We start from the raw sequence: 21519 nt of genomic DNA on the forward strand, positions 1-21519 counted from the left end.
GTTTCTTTCACTCTTTTGCTTGTTTGCTTTCTTATCTCTTTTGGTATTTCTTAACTAGAATTATCTAAGACCTTCTAATTAATATTGGAAGAGTACTAATTTTACTTCACAATATTAAACATGTATACATTAAATCTACCCAAAAACAAAACTGAAGCATTTTACAGATGTTACATAAATAAGTAATTAATCTATAAACCATTTCAAACTTGGAATTTAATCTGTGGAACAACTGTTTTCATTCAGATCTCCAGCTCTTCCACAGTTAGTATTTGTGATCTTTTGCAATAAGGAGAGAGGAGAGTCTTTCTCATTACATAGGAGGAATGGAATGCTAACATTCCTTGTACTTCATAGTTTCCTCTCACAGATTTGGAGGGGATTTTCCTTTATCAACTTTCTTATTTATCTCACATTCACAGTTTTCAGAGAGATTCAGGTAAAATAAATATATACAACAGGAAGAAATAATTAAAAGAAGCTGTGATCACTTTTGACTATTGTCATAATGCCATTTTGTAGAGTAGAGCTAAACCATGACTCCAAAACACTGATTAGGAATTCAAGTGAAATTTACCACAAGTGGGTGGTATTTTAATAATATCATGCTGTGATTATAAGTGAGTGTAGCCAATAGTATCTCCTTTGCTTCCAGAAGCTTTTCAGTAGAGCAGAAGGAAGTCTTAAATCATATTTTTTTGTCAGAGCAATACCAGCTTGACATTTTCTAAGATGTTGTCACTTAATACATGGTTATACTATGTACATTTCAAAAGCCCCACAAATTAGAAAGTGATAGCTGATTAATCTGCATACATTTTAAGGAGCGTTATCTGAATAGTCTTATCAGGAAGTTAGATGATGCATTTTAAATTATAAATTCACTTCATTTGTGTCTCTGACATTAATTGAAACCAGTGTGGCCAGCCACCGCTTTCTTTTTACAAAATTAGTTTCTACTGATTGATTAAAAAGAAAGATCCAAAAGTCTGAGGCATTACACACTAAAGAGATCACTTTTTGAATGCTTGGTCTCTTGAAAACAAACTATCAACATTTCAAGTGGATGATGACCAACACTCTCCTCCATTGGTTTTCTTAGGTTCACTATGAGGATTTTTAGTCACTGAGAAATCTTTTCCAGAGAGCCCTGTGGGGAAAACTGCCAATTTTAGCTGGGAACTGTGGGTGTTCAGATTATTTTCTTTACTTGGAGAATCTGTGGCTAGAACTCCCATGGGCTAAAGTGAAAACCTAAGTATTTCCCAAACCCTTTGAGAGGTGTTGATAAACATGCCATCAGACAAAGGGTTCTATGGCTTATTGGTTGGCATTCTCCCCACATCACTGCCCTTCCCTGAGATTCCATGTGTCCGAGCACATGAAAAGCTCTCAGCTAGTGTTACACGTGCCTGTGCAACTCAACATTTCTCACGTTCATTTAAGCACTTACCACTGATGGTCTTCCTCCCAAAACACATCATCGAACACCAAACATGAAAAAACATTAGGCAATTTTCTTATAGTGCAGGATTCCTTGGCTCTACTGAACAGTTAACATCATATGTCAGTGAAAGCTAGCTATGTCCTTAAATGCCAAACACTTTTTTTTTTAAAGTGTATATAGATTGATGGAGATTTTATATTAAAAGGATAGATATGCCAAAAAAAGGTTTGTAAAAAACAGAACCAAAGTGTTACTGATGGCTACCTCTTAATATTAAAAGTAGATTATTGAAAGGGCGTTTTTGTGTTTACCATAGCTAACCACTACAAATTTGCTCTATCTTGGTACTATTAATATCAGACCAGATTCCCCCAAAGTCATGGCTACTATTTTTTCACTTCCAATCACAGGAGAGGTGACAGGTGTTGAAGAATGGCAGATGATCGGAAAGATGACGCAAAGGCACCTCATTGGACCTCAGCTCAGCTAACGGAGGCTTCTGCACACCCACATTCACCTGAGCTTAAGGATCAAGGCGGGGCAGGGGAAGGACTTGTCAGAAGTGCCAATGGATTCCCATTCAGGGAGGACGAAGAGGGCACCTTTGGAGAACATGGGTCACAGAGCACTTACTCAAATACCAAAGAGAATGGGATCAACGGAGAGCTGACCTCAGCTGACAGAGAAACAGCAGGTAACTAAGGACTCTCCAGTCACCAGAGCTGGTTTGTGCTTTGAAGTCTGTTTAGTCTGAAAGTGAATTAATTTACAGCACTCATCCTCTTTCAGGAATGTTAGGATGGAGACTTTAGTCGGTCAGGGGAAAGACATAAAAAAAAAGAAGAAAATCATGGGAACTAGCCCTATGGTACCCCAAATTGGTTGTATTCTCTATCTCATGTCCCTATTTAGTTTTGCCACTTTAATTTTAATAGACAAATGGCTCAGTACCTGTCAGCAGTTTAATTCATTGAAAGAAAACACAGATAGTTTGCTATTGATTTTCTTGAATGATATGGGACCTAAATCTGATTGACTAATTAGAAGCATATTTACTTTTTAGGGCAGAAAAGAATGGTAGAGTCCAGCTCTCAGCTTTTAAAAAGAAAAAGGAGAAACAATAGAAAGACACATGCACAGGAACCATTTCATATGTCCTCACATAGCTTTTTAAGACCTAATATTCAGATATTAGGAAAACATACTATAATTTATTATCAAATACTTCCTTTCAAAGTGTAATTTATACACTTTATCATTGACAATGTTGTCATAATGGCATAATTATCATATAGTATGAATGGCATAGAGAAACAATACCCAGAACTATAGTATTATTCAAAATTATTTTTATTTTTTCTGTGATTCAGAATTTAATGCATTTGAACACAGTAACTTGCAGACATGTTACTCCAAAAAAGTGTAAGCAAACTACAAGCAGTAAGAAAGGTTATGCCCCTTTCAAAATCATCCTTTACTTATTCAAAGATTGGTTTTCTACATTCCACCCACTAGTCAGCAACACATCGACTGTACACTGTTCAAAAAAATGTTTACACTTTAATGGGAAAATATGAAAGGCATTTCAAATGACTGGGGAGAAATTACATAAGTACATAGTGTAACTTTTTTTAATCCACACATTCCACAAATTACTGTTGAGCATTTTCTATGTAGTACAAAATGTGTTAGCTTCTCTGCCAGGTGTGTGCAAGGAATGGTCTCTGAGCTTCACAGAGCAGGTGACCTACTAGTGGACATGAGACCTGTGCATGCAGTTAATTCAGATACAACATACAGTGTGTTCAGTACCAAATGAGCGCACAGAAAGGCCAAGTGGAACTGGGATTGTTTCTACTTAGGGTTCCACATTGTGCAAGAAGTGTCCTGAGGTGCCATGGCACACTCCCAGGGCTGAGGCAGAGTATTCGAAATACTCAAAGGAAACGCAGCAATTCTCCACATCTGTCCAACACTACATGGTCTATTAGCTCAAGACAGTACACAGTTTCAGCATTAGCGCACACTGAATTTCTTTTCAAGATGCCGTATCTTTGCGAAATTGGGTTTTTAGCTGTTACTGTGATAAAAACCAAGTACCCTGCAGACATCCATGTGGAACAGGAAAAGAGGGTAGTGGTGTCCAATCCAATCCAAGGATTTGAGAAGCTTTGCAGTGCCTAAAAGGCACATATGCCCCATTAGAAAGAAACTGGTTCAGAATGAAATAAAAATGTTATTTTTGCCTTTCATCATTACGATGAGGATTAAATAGTAATGTGTACAAAGTGAATGGCTCATAAAATAGTATCTATTAATTATTATTATTATTATTGGTGGTGGTGGTGGTGGTAGTGGTGTCAATATAGACAACAGAGTACTCATAAACAAGGAATGCTTTTCTACAAACCAGTATAATACAAGTTGTAGAGGGTGGGATTTGAATCAGAAACATTAACTAGGAAAATTTTGAAGGATCAAGGCATGAAAAGAGGAGGACACGTTAGAGCAAAATGATTGTGGGGAAAGAAATAATGTTATAGACTAAGATTATTCTTACCATCATATTCTGTAACACCTGATATTATACCTCAAGTTCTCAATAAGTGTGTTGAGTGAGTGAATAAATGAATGAAGGAGTCAATGAATAGAAAAGAAAAAAGAAAGTCCTTTTCAAATTGATGGTGAAACCTATTGAAAAGTCTTCCTTTGTGTCTTGGGCTCTCATCAGTTGAGTCTCACGGATTATTGTGAGGTTTATAATACAAGACAAAAATTTCTATAGGGTGTTTGGTCAAGCAGTGGAGAATCAACATCACTCACTATTTCAGTGTTTCAATGGTCCTAATGAACTATTTAAGAGCACCTGAAAAATCTATTTCTAGGTCAGTATGTCCCCGTCAGCTTGAAAAAAATAATATAAATTAAAAAGAGACTAGTAGATTTTCTTTTAAATTACGGATTCAAGAGCATCCAAAAGTAATTTTGATTTCAGCTTGTCATATACCACAGTAATTTTATATTACACTTGGGAGACAGATTATGAAAGCTTTATATGTATGTTCATAGTGACCGAGTTATAAAGAGCCAGCTGTGGATTACCAGGGTGATGTGTTCAATTCAAATTATGGTGTGATTTTAAACTAACTTCCCTTCAGAAATAACAGGCCAAGAATTGAATTATAAGTTATCTATGTGTGGGAAAAGAAAAATGTAAAATATTGTCTCCTCATGCCTATAGAGGATGTTCCAATGATAAATTCATGTGCAATCAAATATCTCTCTAAACTTCAGCTTAATAAAATAGTAAATTTTATTATTGACAGTTTATAGATAACTGTTTCACAAGCTACAAACAAAAATTATTCCCAGTAAAAAAAAGCGTTCTTAAATCTCAAATATGTTTTTTTAAAAAATGCTATCCTTTGATGATGGGAACTACTGCTAAATATGAGCTGGCACAATATTTTGGGTTGTTTTAGAGAGGACCAGGGAGTTATATACTAGCCCACGCTTTTTATAATTTTTTTAAACTTAAATTCTTCATTGTTGAAAGTATTACATGTCTCCCTTTTCCCCCATTGACTGTTTCCTAGCCACTGCCACCCCTCAGCACATGCCCTGACCCCCCTAGTGTCTGTGTCCCTTGGTTATACTTATATGCATGCATTCAAGTCCTTTGGTTGATCTCTTAACACCTCCCTCTTCCCTGCCTTCCCTCTGAGGTTTGATGGTCTGTTCAATGTTTCTATGTCTCTGCATCTATTTTTGTTCATCGGTTTATATTGTTCATTATGTTCCACAAATGAGTGACATCATGTGATACTTATCCTCCTTTGACTGGCTTATTTTGCTTAGCATAATGCTTTGCGTACACTTATAATCTATCCGTATATTGCGTTTCTCCCCTCTAAAGGAGATTTCTCAGGGCATTGGGAACTTGAAGCATTTCCCAGTATCTCCAGGTCCTTAGCTCTATGTTGTGGTGGCCACCACATTACTGATTTACGCTAAAGATCTTTCTTCTACTTTGCTTCTTGCTATGTCCTCTCTTGACTTTAGAAATAAATCTTTCCCCCAGTGTTGTTTATTTGTATTTATCTCTATAAACCAGATAAAATGTTAAATGAAGTGCAATCATCACATCCCCCCTTCTTCCTTCCTTTATCAGTGTGGGCTTACTTCAACCAAAGGGCTTGCCTCATTCTCTCTAACCCTTTTTCAGTGTTCACCTTCATTCCTGGGCCCTAATAATCTTTAAAGATGCCAGCCCATAGTCAGTTTATTGTTATCTTATGCACTGAGACTTGGGATGGCAGGGAATGCTAGAAGGCAATAATGTTTTAAATTACATTTCTTTATAGTTTATTCTTCTAGATTTTGTCTCCTTACAATGTAAAGCTAATCCATAGAAAGGTAGATTGAATTATTTGCTCATCTGATATAGCATAAGTTTTGATACTTTTTTTTAAAAAATATATTTTATTGATTTCTTACAGAGAGGAAAGGGAGAGGACAGATAGTTAGAAACATCGATGAGAGAGAAACATCGATCAGCTGCCTCCTGCACACCTCCCACTGTGGATGTGCCTGCAACCCAGGTACATGCCCTTAACCGGAATCGAACCCGGGACCCTTCCATCCGCAGGCCGACGCTCTATCCACTGAGCCAAACCGGTCAGGGCAAGTTTTGATACTTTAAGGATGTTTTTTACATTTATTCATTCAGGTGTTCTTTTTAGAAGCCATCCCACAGTAGCTTTGAAAAATAAATGAGAAACCATTGAGAATCTAGCCACTTGGGAATGTTATTGTTACAATGAGAGTAAAGCCATCAATTTTACATTTGTTTTCCAAAGTGTGAATCAGAAGAGTAAAAGCTTAAAATAAACCCTTCTGCTACTTTTCACCTTAAATTTGAAGCAAGAGGAATGCATTTTGGTCCCCACAGAGTTCCAATTTTGAGGGAAAATAAGGAGCTTCATCTTTAAGATTTTTGTGTGAGGTGGGGCCCAAACTCATATTAGAATCCATATCAAAATAACAAGAAGATAACTAGAAGGAACCAATGAGGTGGCCTTTCATAGTTCTCCTCTTTACAGGGTTAGTCCCCATTCAAGATCTCATGACTACAGCCAGCATGCTGGTCTCCTGCCACACAGACCAGCACTCTTTCCACAACCCACAGCACCAGATTGAGACCAGCACAGCCAGCTGCCTGGTGATCAGTTATAGCCAAAGAAGACAATGCCTATTGCAGAACTGCCACACCCACATACCCCTAAGCATGACAGAAAAATCATAATTTTATTCTCAGCTCTCAGTATGAATGTAGAAACAAAGGAGGCAAATTTGAGAAGTTGATAGATGACAAAACATTGACGTATTTCATTAAAATCATCCTTTCATGATTTTGACTATCCTAAGGTCTAAGCTTTGAACACTAGTAAGAAACACTAGTCAGAGTATAAAGAGGCTTCCTGACCATCCACAGTCCACAGCCAGTGCCAGCTCTGAGGCAATGAAAGTTTAAAGGGGAGTGTTTCTTTAGTTAACCGCCCACCCCCCTCCCCAGGAATGCGTTGTTTCCCAGCATTCCTGAGGAGCCCACCCAGGTCTGTTCCCTGCAGAAGCAGCAGGTCTGGAAAGCTCTTGAAGGTCATACATTGTTGCATTTCAGAGTTTACCTTGAGCTGTGCCTTTCAAAGCCGGAACTTTACCATCCTCGGAACTCAAGCAGCCAAGTGACGAACATACTCAGATATGTCCGTTTATTGCTGCTGAAATTATAAATTTAAGCTTGAAAATACACGACGAAGGAAAAGTTTGTCATCACTCTAACCTTCTGTTTCCCTTTTCAACCTTAGAATATGAAAACCTGCCTTTTCTTACTTCTTCCACGTCCCTCTGACAACATTCCTATTTGAGATTTACTAGTAAGAGCTGTCATCCCATTCAAAAGATGGGCCGTCGTAGGTGGTTTGGCTCAGTGGATAGAGCATTGGCCTGCGGACTGAAGGGTCCCAGGTTCAATTCCAGTCAAGGGCACATGCCCGGGCTGTGGGCTCAATCCCTAGTGGGGAGCAGCTGCAGGAGGCAGCCAATCAATGATTTTCTCTTCCTCTCTGAAGTCAATAAAAATATATTTTTTTAAAAATTTAGAAAGATGGCATATAGTCTTTAACATTATATTCATGTACGCAGAGAAGATAGTGCAGAGCCATCTCTCCTGCAGATAAACTAGAGCTACCTGCATCACCCCCAAGGCAAATCAACAAGCTGGCCTGACAATACAAGAGGCTGCAGATTTTCTTTTCCTTGTTGCCATGCCAACCACTCATCGCTCCGCTGCCATTTCCCTGAGCTCCGCAGAGGAGTGTGCAGAGCAGAGGTATTTAGCATTTAAGGGTGGATCTGCGGAAAAGCACAGGGCCTCCCTGTGAAGCCTCTGGGCCTGGTGGCGCCGATGGATGAGGACAGAAAATGGGGATCTTTTCAGTGTTTTCCTTCAAAAGGATAGGCATCTGGGGCTAGAAGGGTGAGCAAGACAAGAACTGATAGAAAGGCAATTCCACGAGGTTTGTATATGTCACGTTTGCTTTGTCTGATGTGGTCTCTATACCATTTGAAGCAGGTTATGGGTATCAGCTTCAGTTATAATATGTGGCTTGTCTTGTTGGTAAATAGAAGGATCTGAACCTAATTGAGGGCTAGCTTGTGTGGAAATTACAGTAAGGAATCGCGTCTCTTACTCTTGTTGAGGAATGAGCTTGTGCATAGCAAGTATTGCTAGCTAGCGCTTTTATAATGTACTAGAAATTAGAGGAAAAGACAGGCACCAGATAGAGTTGTTTGCTTAAATGTGCAGTTATAGGGTAGTTCTTCCTGTAAAAATTTACAGGTCTATATTTGCTTGCTCTTCAGCCAGTCTTAGAGTAAGATACGATTGTTTTAAGCCAGTAATTTTTAAATCAAAATATAAGAAATCTTGGTTTCCCTAGACCTCTTTTAATTAAACTTATGACTCAACAAATTAAAATGTGATTTTACTCCTTGGAATTTGAATTGCCTACAAAAACTTCAAGTCATGAAGACAATGTATCTAATACAATAGAATCTGATATTTAAAAATTAAGGTTAATTTGCATATAAATTTATTCCCATGTATGTTTTTCCAGAAAATGCCTCCCATGCACTTGTGGAAATAAGTCTCCTTTCTTTACTGTCTTGTTTTGTGCTAAATGTCAGAACTACATCACATTGAATTTGAATTTTAATCAATGCAACAGACTTGAGCCAAGAACAATTCAGATCTACTTCTAAAGTTATTCTTTCTGGCTTGTTCTGTAAATGTAAATATAATTTAATTATCATTGTATTATTTTTTCACTTGGTCCCTCCTCCTGATCGTATGTTTTCTAAGACCTTATCAAATTTTGTCCTCTCTAATCTGCTGTCATGTTTTATCATCATAATTTTCTTTGAATGTATTCAATTTTTGACATTTTAAAATTCTCCATTTGAGAAGAATTCTTAACATTTTATAAAACATTTGTAGTGTGCAGGTGAACATAGTCATAGAAACAAGTCTTTTTGGATTCATTTTTGGACTGTTTAAATATTTGTTTTGGTTAGAATTATGCACAATCTTTATCTGTGTCTTGTTACCTTTCTAAGAATTCTCTCCACACAAAATAAAAAAAATTAATAGTAATTTGGAATATATTAATTGCTCTAATATCTTGAGAATATATAAATCATTAATCAATAACATATTTTTTCGAAAAGTAGGATGGATGGATGATAGAGATATTTAGATGATGATAGATAGATAGATAGATAGATAGATAGATAGATAGATAGATAGTAGACAGACAGATAAGATTGTTTGTATATACCCAAGAAAAGTAGTACACCAAATACCACCCTAAGGAGTGGCTGTGGATTTGATTTCATTTACTGTTGAGAGGTTAGTAGACTGGGGAGTACCTAGCAGTCATCACTCCTCCCTCTTTCCTTCCCAAGCTAACTGAGATGAACCGACTCTTTCCGCTTCAGTATATTAAGCCTTTTTCTCTTCCTCTCATTCCCTCACACTTCACTGCTCCTCAGCACATTACATAAAGCATGTGCTTTGACTGTCATGGGAGTCTGGAAAGTCATATCAGGAGCAGATGAACAGAACAACTGGTGCTGCATTGCAGACTTGGTAGTTTAAGCATGATCTGACTTGGCATCATGAATCCTAAGGGGAAAAGAACACTGAACCAAATGCTTGCTGCCTGCTCACTGTGTGGCTCATCTCACAGAATGAGTCACCAGCTAGCAGCACTCAGAGAAAATACAATTCAAAACCCAGCCAAGCTGATGAGCAAAGAAAAGAGGAAAACATATCTCCTGGGCTCTTGTTGCAACTTTTAACAAAGATGCAAATGCTAGGTGGTTATTAGGACATATAGATGAGAGTTAAACATTTGCTTTCACAGTTGATGTCAGCATTACTCAAAACTTGGGAAGACATTAGGCAAAATGGATAATAAGGGATGAATCAAGATTCAGAGAAACATCATCTTTAATGGAGATGATTCAGCTTCAGCAACCTGAAAATTAGACTCAATATTTTCGGTCCAAATTTTCTATTTGTAAACACAGGTCAAAGCCGTGCTGGGATGGGAGCCTCTCTGATTCTAGCATAGGAGACTCGAGCATGGTCAGTCCTCTAACTGAACCAACAGTCTCTTCTTTTGCAAAACACGTTACGTTTGCTGTGAAAGGATATATTGGGAAGAGTGTCATAAAAGGATATAGTGGAAGACTAGATGTGGTTGTTTCATCATGTGTAGCATGATGACATTTGAAAGAGTGTGTACTATAGGAGAGAGTACTGTATGACCAGGAGTCTATGATCAAAGGTCCAGAGCTGATGTTGATTTTATCCTCTCAAATGAATCTCTTCCTTTTCCGAACATCCCCATGTACCACGTTTATATCCTGCGAATGGCATTGATCATATTGAACATTTTAGTGAGGTTACTTGTTACTTGTTTTAATCCCCATCACAAGGTTGTGTTTTGAGGTTGTAGTTGTCTGTGCTTTCTTTATCTTCATGTTCCTTTTGGTATATAATATGGTGCTTATTTTTTATAGTAGGTGCCAATCAATAGTTTTTGAATTGATATAAAGAAGAGAGAGCATTGCCCAGCCGGGGTGGCTCTGTGGTTGAATGTCGACCTATGAACCAGGAGGTCACAGTTCAATTCCTGGTCAGGGCACATGCCTGGATTGTGGGTGAGCTTGATCCCCAGTGTGGGGCAGGCAGAAGGCAGCCAATCAATGATTCTCTATCATCATTGATGTTTCTATCTCTCTCTCTTTCTCTCTCTCTCTCTCACTTCCTCTCTGAAATCAATAAAAATATTTTTTAAAAGAAGATGAGAGAGGGTTAGTATCCATGTTCTGTTTGAGAATCTAAATTACATAAACAAAAGGGGCTAGAAAAATTCTATCACAGTGTGAGCAATACACTTGTGGGACAGGTTTCATCACAGTTTTTACTTTGACAGCAAACTTCTCTTTTGGGAAACAGATCCAAACTCCAAGCTCAAATACAACATTTTTTAGGTGAAGGATTTCTATAAAAGTTGGGAAGGCATGATTGATAAACTGGAAAAGGGAATGAAAATGAATCAGAAAAACCAAGCTGTTTTTAGACATAGTCTTAAAACCAGGAATTGATCAACCTCTTCATGATCAGGGCTACTGTTTATGACATACTAGAGGCCCGGTGCATGAAATTCGTACACTTGGGGGGGGAGGGGCGCCTCAGCCTGGCCTGTGCCCTCTTGCAGTCCAGGATCCCTCGAGGGCTGTCTGTATGACAGCTTAGGCCCACTCTCCCGGGCCTAAGTCAGCAGTCGGACATCCTTAGTGCTTCCGTGGAGGCAGGAGAAGCTCCCACCACTGCTGCTGCGCTTGTCCGGCTCAGGGGTTTTGGCTGAGCGGAGCTCCCCCTGTGGGAGCACACTGACCACCAGGGAACAGCTCCTGCATTGAGCGTCTGCCCCCTGGTGGCCAGTGTGTGTCATAGTGACCCGTCATTCTGCCGTTCAGTCGATTTGCTTTATTACATAGGATTGAAATTGTAATTGTGTTTAAAATAAAAGCTACAAGTCCTGATTTTGAAAATTTATTTTTTTCATATCTTGTATAATAAATTGACATATTATTGACATATTTTACTAAGAAAATGAAATGAAAATTTTTGAAATCTGATTTACCATGTCATGAAGTTTCATATATCTCTTTCACAGGATTGTGTTTTTTATGCAAAATGAAGCTCTGTGTTTGTAGATATACTATAGCTTTAGTTAGAGTAACATCTGCCTATCTGAAACTTTTCTTTAGCAAAGTTATATTAATTTAATATACTTCCCCCCTTGCCTAAATTTAAATGCTAGGCAGATCCTAAACTGTGGAGTTGCCGGGTCCTATGTCATCCTACCTACTTAGATAGCATCCCGTTCTTACATTTTTCTCAACTCTGCTGCTCCAAAACCATCAAAATTGATCCACCTTTTACTTTCTGCTGGGCTCCTGCAATAGGACAACCAGAGCTATTGCAATAATGAGTTACAGTTTTATGCTTTCTAGATATCATTTGCATCCTGTTATAGCATCAATATCTTCAAATAAAAGTGAGTACTTAGACAGTTTCAAGTATGATATAGATGGTACCCACAATCTGCAAGTATTTCTAGAGGTAGGCTTGGTAGCAGTGAGACCCGGTACACAGAGAAGAGGTATAGATTGAAATGTGTAAGTGCCATTGAGTCAGTCCTGTCCTCACCACTCCTTAGACAAGGTGATGTGTTCAAGACAGAGTACAATCCAATTTCTCCCAAGTTTACTAGGAGTAGCACAATTTTAATGTTTTATACCAGATGCAAAAATGAGCATTTCAAAGCTCTAAAAGCATTATCAATTCCCTCTGTGCCTTAATGATTGTATTCAGTTTATTGACACTGAAGCAATTTGAAAATTTCAGGGCGCAAAGTCCCTAAGAAATTTCTCTTTACCATATTAATTTAAGACTAATAAAATATTACAACCTGGATTAATTAGTAAATGTTTAATATGTGGGCTACAAACAACAATATAAATATGTGCACAATACTACATTGGGAAAAATACCACCAACAGCAAAAACTTTAACTAGAATATGATAATATAAAGTGAAACTATATGTACTTACTATATTTCTTCTGCTTAAGTGTGTGTTTTTTTCCTGTTTCCAGTTGTACCCTTAAAATTAGAAGCAAAATTTCTAGTAGGTACTATTTCTGATCTGTACTTTGCTTTTCTAATCACTTTTAACTTCGTTATATAGTATCCTGAACTTGTGGTATCCTTGCACTGATAACATTAATTTATTATACTTCCCTCCCTTGACTAAATTTAAATGCTAGGCAAATTTTGTTCAAGCTCTAAACCCTTCATTTGAGTAAGTTAAATTGTCAATCTAAATAAATTGTGGATTTGAGCATATAGATTGAGGTAAAACAAAAAGAGCGAGGGAAATTTTCCTGGACTCAGACCTTTGTACAAGTGTATTATCTACCAATCTTAGCTGGGTTGCGTTTGCATTTGAGAAGAGACCATATGAGGGACTGTGGATAATTCAGCCAAAATCAGTGGCCATTACTGGGAAAAGCTTAAAAAACAAAAGCAAAACATGTCCTTCAGTGACTTTGCCCCATTTCAAGCACTATTTCAACCAAGTTCTACTCATCTTTATACCACCCATAATGACTGAGCATAGTTCTACTATCCTTAGTGGGTGCCATACAAAATCTGTCTAGTTTCAGTACCCATCATAACTGAACTTTGTGCAGTCATGATTCCTTATCTTGAACGCATTTATCCCCATAAACTAACTTTACCTCAAATGCATTTCCCCCCATAAACTAGAATTTTCTTTGTTTTAATCAGGAAGTCTTTAGAAAAAAAAAATCTTTGGAAGACAAAGCTGGTAGGCAAAGATCGACAGCTGCAAGTGTTGGCCTGGGTGACCCTTTGAGATCAATTGGAGTCCTGCTAGGGAGGGGTATGCCTGCTGGCCTCTTTCATTAATGCTAAGGTGCCAGGGAAGCAAACAAAAAAACCAACAATCTGCTCTTTTAATTTCCTTCATCAACAGTTGATTACAGGAAATAGTTTCAGAGAAACCATTTACTCTCCAAATTAAGCCAGGAACTTATCTTTTTTCCCTGTGTTTATGAATTTATCTCGGGTATTTGTTTAGCAGACCTCTTCGAACTGCACAGTGCTTTTATTGTTGACTAGTTTCCATCAGCAGCAGCAATTAGCATCAGTTTCCTAGGCAACCATTCTGTACCCTACTGAGAAAAACCTTTTCTTGACAGGAGCATTCTGTCTAAAATTGTCTTGTTTTCCTTCTTTCACAAGTGTACAGTAGACTTGTCGTTTCTTTTAACACAGCACTGTTATGCCTGATGTTCTTAAAAGCAGAAACATTTACTGGCTTTTATATTCTATATGGTTGAATTTATTATCAATGTCACTTACTTCTCTCTTAACAACCTGAAAGAAATCAACAAAAATATGTTCTCCGGCTTATGCCTCCTTCCTTCCTTCCTTCCTTCCTTCCTTCCTTCCTTCCTTCCTTCCTTCCTTCCTTCCTTCCTTCCTTCCTTCCTTCCTTGTTGTTCACAGTGTAATTGGTGAGTCTTTGCTTGCTCACCGAATCACAGCTGGTCCTGATGAAAACACAAAGGGTCTACTTTCAAAATCCAACCTCCGTGTATACCAACAGTGTCATATATGGCTCTGAAGCAAGTTGAAGTTTTCGGGGCCACTGAGAAAGTTACAACTGCATGGCTTGGTTATAAATCAACCACGCAATGTCTATAAATTAATATAACAAAATAACTAAACTAAAGTATGTGCTAAAAACCAGGCCTAAGACTGTCTTAAAATTTCTGATGTAAGTAAAGATACTGTGACTAGAAGAGCATAGCATGAATCAGCATCATAGACAAACCAGGGCACTGTGATGGTTATAAACGCTGAGTGGTCTGGTACAACAGAAGAGTCACATTTCCTATATCATTTTTTTAAAAAAATAATTAGTGGCCCGACCCTGACATATTGTCTGTGAGGCAGTGACCCAACATTCAGGCAAGGAAGTACTCACTGGGAAAAATGACAGAATCATCTCAATGGATGACAAAAGTTTTTAAGTCTTTATCATCATGTCAATCAAACAGTGTTCATAGACTCAGATGTTAGCAAGACAGCAAGAGTGATTAAAACAGTGTTATGTAATTTAAATAAGCATTTAATATACATTATTTCATTTAATTGTCACAGCACATTAAAATATGAATGCCGCTTTTATGCCCCTTAGCATGGGGAATCTGAAGGTTAGAGAGATTGTCACTTACTGTGGCTAGTAAGAGATAAAGGCAGAATTTGATTCCAAGTTTTCTGACACCAGAACCTACTATTACATATATTGCACTGATGTAAATCAAGTGACACCCAAATGGGACATTAAGTTGCCTTTATCCATTATTTTGCCAGTTTCCCCATCTAAAAAAAATGTATGATTGTGTAGATTAGATAATATTGACAGGAAATAAAAGTACCTAATTTAACAAGTTGTCTAATAACCTTGCATCACAGTGTAATTGTTTATTCATTACTTAGGTGAAATGTAAGTAGCTTAGCGTGATTTTTTTTGTGTATTATCAAGTAGGTTTCTGTGGATGAGAGCATGTCTCAGTTTGCTTCTTATACCTACTTGGCTCCCGTTTATCTTTCCACCAATATATTTCCCCAATACAAAGAAAAACTATTATTTCTTACGAGAATTCAATTTGTCTATTGAAGACTGCTTTGATACTGGTTTTTGAAGTTTTTAAAACAGACTTTACTTTTTACCTGCAGATGTTATTCTATATAATGATGACCTGTTATCATCTGTTCCCTGGGTTATATCTTTAAATCCTTTATTTTATATCAGCCTAAAATTAATAACATTTATTAGATGTTATAAGATGAATTGTTTTTAAAAAGTTGCTTTTAATGTTTTTCTTCCAACCAATTTTTAGGCAGATCACATGACAGATTATTTCCAAGTTGTCTTTCATTTTTCTTAGGTGACGACTTTATAGCTATGTCCTGAGATGTTTTTGTATTACTGTCTCATAACCAGAATGACATTATTGATAAAATAATAACCAGTTAATATTCAAATACTGGTAATAAGATTCTCACAGACTGATCACTTTATTGGCCAAGCCTCCCTTCTTTTCAATGAAATTTTTGTACTGACTAGGTGGGTATATATCATAGACCTTAAAGATCTAATGAAATACATGGAAATGCTATATAAAAGCTACTATTCACAGAATCACAGCTGGTCCTGATGAAAACCCAAAGGGTCCACTTTCAAAATCCAACCTTGTATATACCAACAATGTCTACATAGCAGATGTTTAAAGATGTTTTAAAGATCTTTAAAACATCTGCCATGTAGAAAAGTAGTAGCTCTGATATATCATTCCCATGTACTTTATTCAAACTCTGTCTTCTCAGGTTTTTCTGAATTGGTCTCATGTGCATTGAACCTGTTTAATCACAAATTCGTATTTTGAGGCATTTTTGTTAGGTTTTAAATCATGGTATTTATGTAAATAAGCATAGACACTTATTGTAATGATACTTTTCTAAAAAACTGTAACAAAACTAAAAAACATATTTTAAGTTAAATCCAAAATGAATTCTCTCTTCTCTTTGTATTTGTTTTACTAGGTACAAACAGCTTTTAAAAAATAAACTGCCATACCTATTACTTATTTTTCTTTCATTCTGTGTTTATTTTGCTTATACTACCAATTCCTTTTACTTTCTCTTTTTCCTTTTCCCTTTCTTTTTATGGTTACAATATATGTATTTGTATTTTTTCTGCAATTTAATACATTTTATTGTACTTTTGTGGGGAGAAGACAAAGGAAATGAAATTCTAATTGACTGTATTATTCACTTTTCCTCTTTGCTACCTGTTTTGGACATTTCACCATTTTATTTTGTTTTTTGCTCTTTATTGCAGAGGAGGTGTCTGCAAGGATAGTTCAAGTAGTCACGGCTGAGGCTGTAGCGGTCCTGAAAGGCGAACAAGAGAAAGAAGCTCAGCATAAAGATCAGCCTGCAGCCCTGCCTCTAGGTAAATGAGAAAACCTCAGACCAGGGGCTGTGTCTGCTGTTCCCTGATCACAGATCAAGTCTTCATGTTCCAAGAGAGGCCATATCTCATACTTCATTCATCAGAAACCTCTGTGGGGATGCACTGGGACGTACGGTATTTTCACCTTTCGCAACAGGGTCATTGTGGTATTTGAGTAGTCTTTAGGGTTGATAAGCTTATAGTTAGACTTTGCCCCTAAATTATTCTTAATTTTTCATTTCCAGACCACATGAGATAATTATTATAAAAATAAAGCCAATGCACTTTTATCTCATCGCCCCCATTCATAAGGAAAATGCACTAATGCTTTAATTAGATATAATTGTTTCCCTTTGTGGGTTTTGGTAAATGTCTATATACTATAGTCTTCTTTGGGTCTCCCTGAACCAGCTACATAAAACCTATAACCAGAGCTTTGTTAGAATTCAATTCTTTGTGTCCCATGTAAGATACTGGTCTTCACTTGGTTCATTTAAGGACACTCAGAAGGCATTTCTCTCTCCTTTGGTCACAAGTCAAATGCCTTTCAGGGCCAAACAAACAGGTAATGTGATGGTGCTTGCCAACAAAACACTCTCAGCATGGGCTACGGCCCCTACTCTCCATAAATATAGATAGGTGATTGATAGATGATAGATAGATAGATATGCCTAGACACAATAAAGGAAACTTCTTAGGTTCAATAGGTAGGTTTATTTCATAAGTACATAGATGTAATCCATAGGAAGGTATGTTTTTTAAAGCCTAAAAATAGAACATAACCTTTTTCCTCTTACAGTCTAATGTATCCTTAATATTTGATTTTCTGATCAGTAATTTCTCAATTGTCTATTAAAAATTAAACAATCAAAAGTCCGCTTTCCCATAATCATAATTTAAAATGTTCTCATTATTTACAATAAAATGTTCTTTATCTATTGTTTTTCTCCTAAAATGGAGAGGGAACAGTTATCTAAAACATTGACCTTATGTCTGTGGTTCACTTCTGTTGCTTGAAATAATAGAAACCCTCACCTTTTCCTTTTCAACCTGAAACCTTAAAGTATGCCATGGAAAGGTCCACAGAGTCGAAGAGCTAAAGAGCCACCTGCTATCCCAATGCTGCCTCTGCTAACTGCTCTATGAAATAAAAATTTACATAATCTTTACAATAGATCTTACCACTGGCCTTGACTGATGAATATGTCCTTTTGAAATCACTTACCTTCATCTGAGTAGTCATAAAGTGTCTTGAGGAAATTTAGTATTAACTGTAAATGAATTACAGCTTTCAGAACCTTTCTCTTTGGTCCTTTTTCATGTAAAATGCCAAGAACAGAAGATTACTCAGCTCCCACTGGTACATGTTTCTGTCTGAAGGTTGCCTCTGGCTATGACCACTTCATTTTTCTTTTCTGAGAGTTCATGCAGATGATAGGTTTCGGTATTAGACTCAGTGAACAAAATGCCATTTAGAAAATACATCATCTAAAATAACTGAATAATCAAGGTAACATTTGTCTTCAGATCAAGAATTCTAATATTTTTTCAGTCCATCAAGCCAAGTGTAAACTAAAATGCCTGTCTATGTGTGTTTGAATATATAGTAGATTAGGGCCAGGATGAAATATTTTATTAATTAAACAGGCAGACACAAATTAATGGGATTAATGATGGACTTTTAGCAGAGATCTCTAATCCATTTTTATGGAGAAGACAAAATGATTATTTTTAAATATTAAATGCTCTTCTTTCTTTTTAGGTTTTCAAAAATGTCTGAATCAGGTAATGGAGCTAAAAATAAGTCAAGTGCACCTTGCTATTGAGTCTTTCCTTGAATGTCATAGAGAGGACTTTTTACAGATGGCAGAACTGCCTATGCATCTGCTGGCCTGAAAGAATTAATTGTCGTATCTCGTTTTTCCATTGTTTGATCTTTAGCAGCTGAAGAGACAGCTAATCTGCCTCCTTCTCCACCTCCATCACCAGCCTCAGAAAGGACTGTCGCCGTGGAGGAAGGTAAGGCCTATGGGACTGTTTCAGGTTTATCTTGTGGTAAAGGGTAAATGAACATCAATCCATCAATCCATAACTACTGGACTTTAGTATAAGCTAGTCTGTGACCCAGTTGGGAGCTGTCTGATTCAAATAGTCAAGAAGAAACAAAGACTTTAATAAACAAATGTATAATAATTTATCTACATAAAATCAGAAGTGGAGGAATATGGTAAACAAAAAGGGAAAAATATGCTTGATGAAGGAAAAGATAACTTTGTGCTTAAGTTGCTAGAATAACTACAGAGAACCAGTTCACTTAATATAGAATGTTTCGACAATAATGATACAATTTTATCTTACAAGTGACTAAACAAAAAAATATATATTGATGAACTCAGCACTTCCTTATGGAAGTGTTGTCAGGAATTGTCTGTTTTGCTGAACATTGTATTGCCAAGGTCTTCCCCAGGACCTGGGTTGTTGCAAACTCTCAGTAAATATTAATGAATAAATAAAGCAGTTAATGAGTGAATCTGATGCAGAGAGCAATGAACTGGAAGCTGAGATCATGGCTTCTTTCCTGCTGAGACCTGTTGTCCATGAATCTATTTATGCAATTTATTCAACGTGAAAAGCCATGTCAGCTTTTGAATTCTCATTGATAAAAACAGAGGGATGCCTTTGAAGAATATTCATTCAGAATCTGAGATGAATGGCATCATTTAAAAGCAAACTATTACTGGTTCTTAGATCAGTGTATTGTTTGAGTTATGGGAGAAAGCTAAGGAAAGCTACAGCTCAATTGTTATTTTCATATAATTTAGTTTTCATATACTAAAATCAGAAATTTAATACTAATGCATTTTACTCATTTATTTCTTCATTTATTTTTCCTTTTGTTGTCCCTCTTAGAGATCATTTTATTATGTTAGAAATAGAAACATCACAAAGGACTCATTGTCTTTTTATAATTTGTAATTAGATTCATTTAAAATATTCTTTGATTTCCTCAGATTTTCCTAAATTACTAAACTATAAATGATTAATAAATATAATTCACTTTTGTCATAGATTTATAGACCAAAACTTTTTTTGTTTCTTAAACTGAAGACTTTTTTCAGATTTACTGCCTGAAATATTGTTAAACAAATGAAATTATTTTAATAAATACAAGAAAATTGGGGATCATGATCAGTACATATAATTAGTTTCATAAAAGCCACTGATTATTAGTTAATTCTCTGAAAATGTGATTTGATCTTTTAATTCATAGATTTGAATGATTCTTTTTGCCTTATGTTCATCCATTCATTCAGCAGATATTTATGGAGACCCTACAATGTATGCAGTTCTCTTCAAATTCTGGATATACATTAGTGAACAGAACAGATAGGATCCCCATTTGTAAGAACAGAAATCCAATAAATAAGCTTACACATAATTTTGAATTGGATTAGTACTAGGAAGGAAAAGAACAGGGACTTTTACATTGGAATAAAAGGAATCTTATTTTATTGTATGGTAAGGGACAGTTAAGAAGCGGAGCCTAGAAGCTTGAATAAGTGTTGGTCAAGCAAAGGTGGAGGGAAGGGGCATTTTGGGCAGAGAGACCAGGATATTCAAGGGCATTTAGGTGGGCAAGAGCATGACATGTTCTAGGAACTGAAGGAGTTTCATGGCTCCTGGTGAGTGAAAAGCAGGTAGAGTAGTGAAGAATTTGAGGGTAAGCAGCAGCCAACTGGGTTGAGGGGCCTGGATTTCACTCTGAATTCAGTGATGATAGTACTTCACTCAGGTAATTGAACATGTTTCTGAGCCCCCTACTCACAGCCTTTCAGGTGTCAGAGAATCCTCTTAACCCAGAGAGGGGTATGACTCCAAGTCCGCTGGAGGTCACATAATTACTCTTCTTACTCTTATATGGGGATTGGAGCAGAAAGGGCCCTAGGGTCGCTATCCATCTGGGGATTTACCCAGTCTGCCTTTAGGGAGGAAGGGTTTATAATGAATATAATGAAAACATAAATAAAGTGTAGAATCGCATTTACATTTTAGTAACTTAGGTGTCACTATCCAGAGTATAACCCTCCCTTATATTTCAGTACTTTCCCCAGGCTGTTTCAATATATTCTAAGAAAATGTCAACTTACCACTTCCTATTGAAAGCAATCCAATATTTTATTCTGAACATTTTCAAACTTACACTCTTATTAAAATTTTTCAAAAAATATTGAGCTATACGAAGTCCTAATGGTTTGCTTTTAAGAGGATAATCATTTTTTAGTTATATTTTTAAAGTATGCATTTTACAAGCTTTACCTAATTAATTTAAAAGACCAAGTAGTATTCTCACTTTAAATATGTGAAAGATACATGGTCTGGACAATTAAACCATCCCCTATCTTTTCTTTTTTCTTTTTTAAAACATATTCTATTGATTTTTTGCAGAGGAAGGGAGAGGGAGAGAGAGCTAGAAACATCGATGAGAGAGAAACATCAATCACCTGCCTCCTACACACCCCCCACCAGAGATGTGCCCATAACCAAGGTACATGCCCTTGACTGGAATCGAACCTGGGACCCTTGAGTCCGCAGGCCAACGCTCTATGCACTGAGCCAAACCAGTTAGGGCCTCTCTTTTCTTTTTAACCACTCTTAAAGTATGTCTAAAAACTTTTTAAAGTTTGTTTTATCAGAAAATAAATTAGTGACAAGCCGCAAGATAGGATTCAACTCTTCAATTTGTCAAATCAATTGGTTTTGTAAAGACCCAGCCAAAATTCAGTTAATGTATTGCTCATAGCAAGTCCAGTGGAAACAGAACAAG

The 21519-nt window shown here is 36.7% G+C and overlaps 1 protein-coding gene across 18 annotated transcripts in view; it reads left to right on the forward strand.

The window, feature by feature from the left end:
* MAP2 (microtubule associated protein 2) overlaps nucleotides 1-21519 on the forward strand; it is a 238807-nt gene that overhangs the window by 175072 nt on the left and 42216 nt on the right. For all 18 annotated transcript variants that reach the window (XM_080667398.1, XM_080667404.1, XM_080667391.1 and 15 more), the window contains 3 exons: nucleotides 1858-2141; nucleotides 16581-16694; nucleotides 18636-18713. In XM_080667398.1, the coding sequence (XP_080523524.1) occupies nucleotides 1880-2141; nucleotides 16581-16694; nucleotides 18636-18713 (454 nt within the window). In that variant the 5' untranslated portion in view covers nucleotides 1858-1879. The remainder of the gene's footprint in view (nucleotides 1-1857; nucleotides 2142-16580; nucleotides 16695-18635; nucleotides 18714-21519) is intronic.

The sequence above is a fragment of the Plecotus auritus genome (assembly GCF_963455305.1).
Source record: "Plecotus auritus genome assembly, chromosome: 5".
Lineage (NCBI taxonomy): Eukaryota > Metazoa > Chordata > Mammalia > Chiroptera > Vespertilionidae > Plecotus > Plecotus auritus.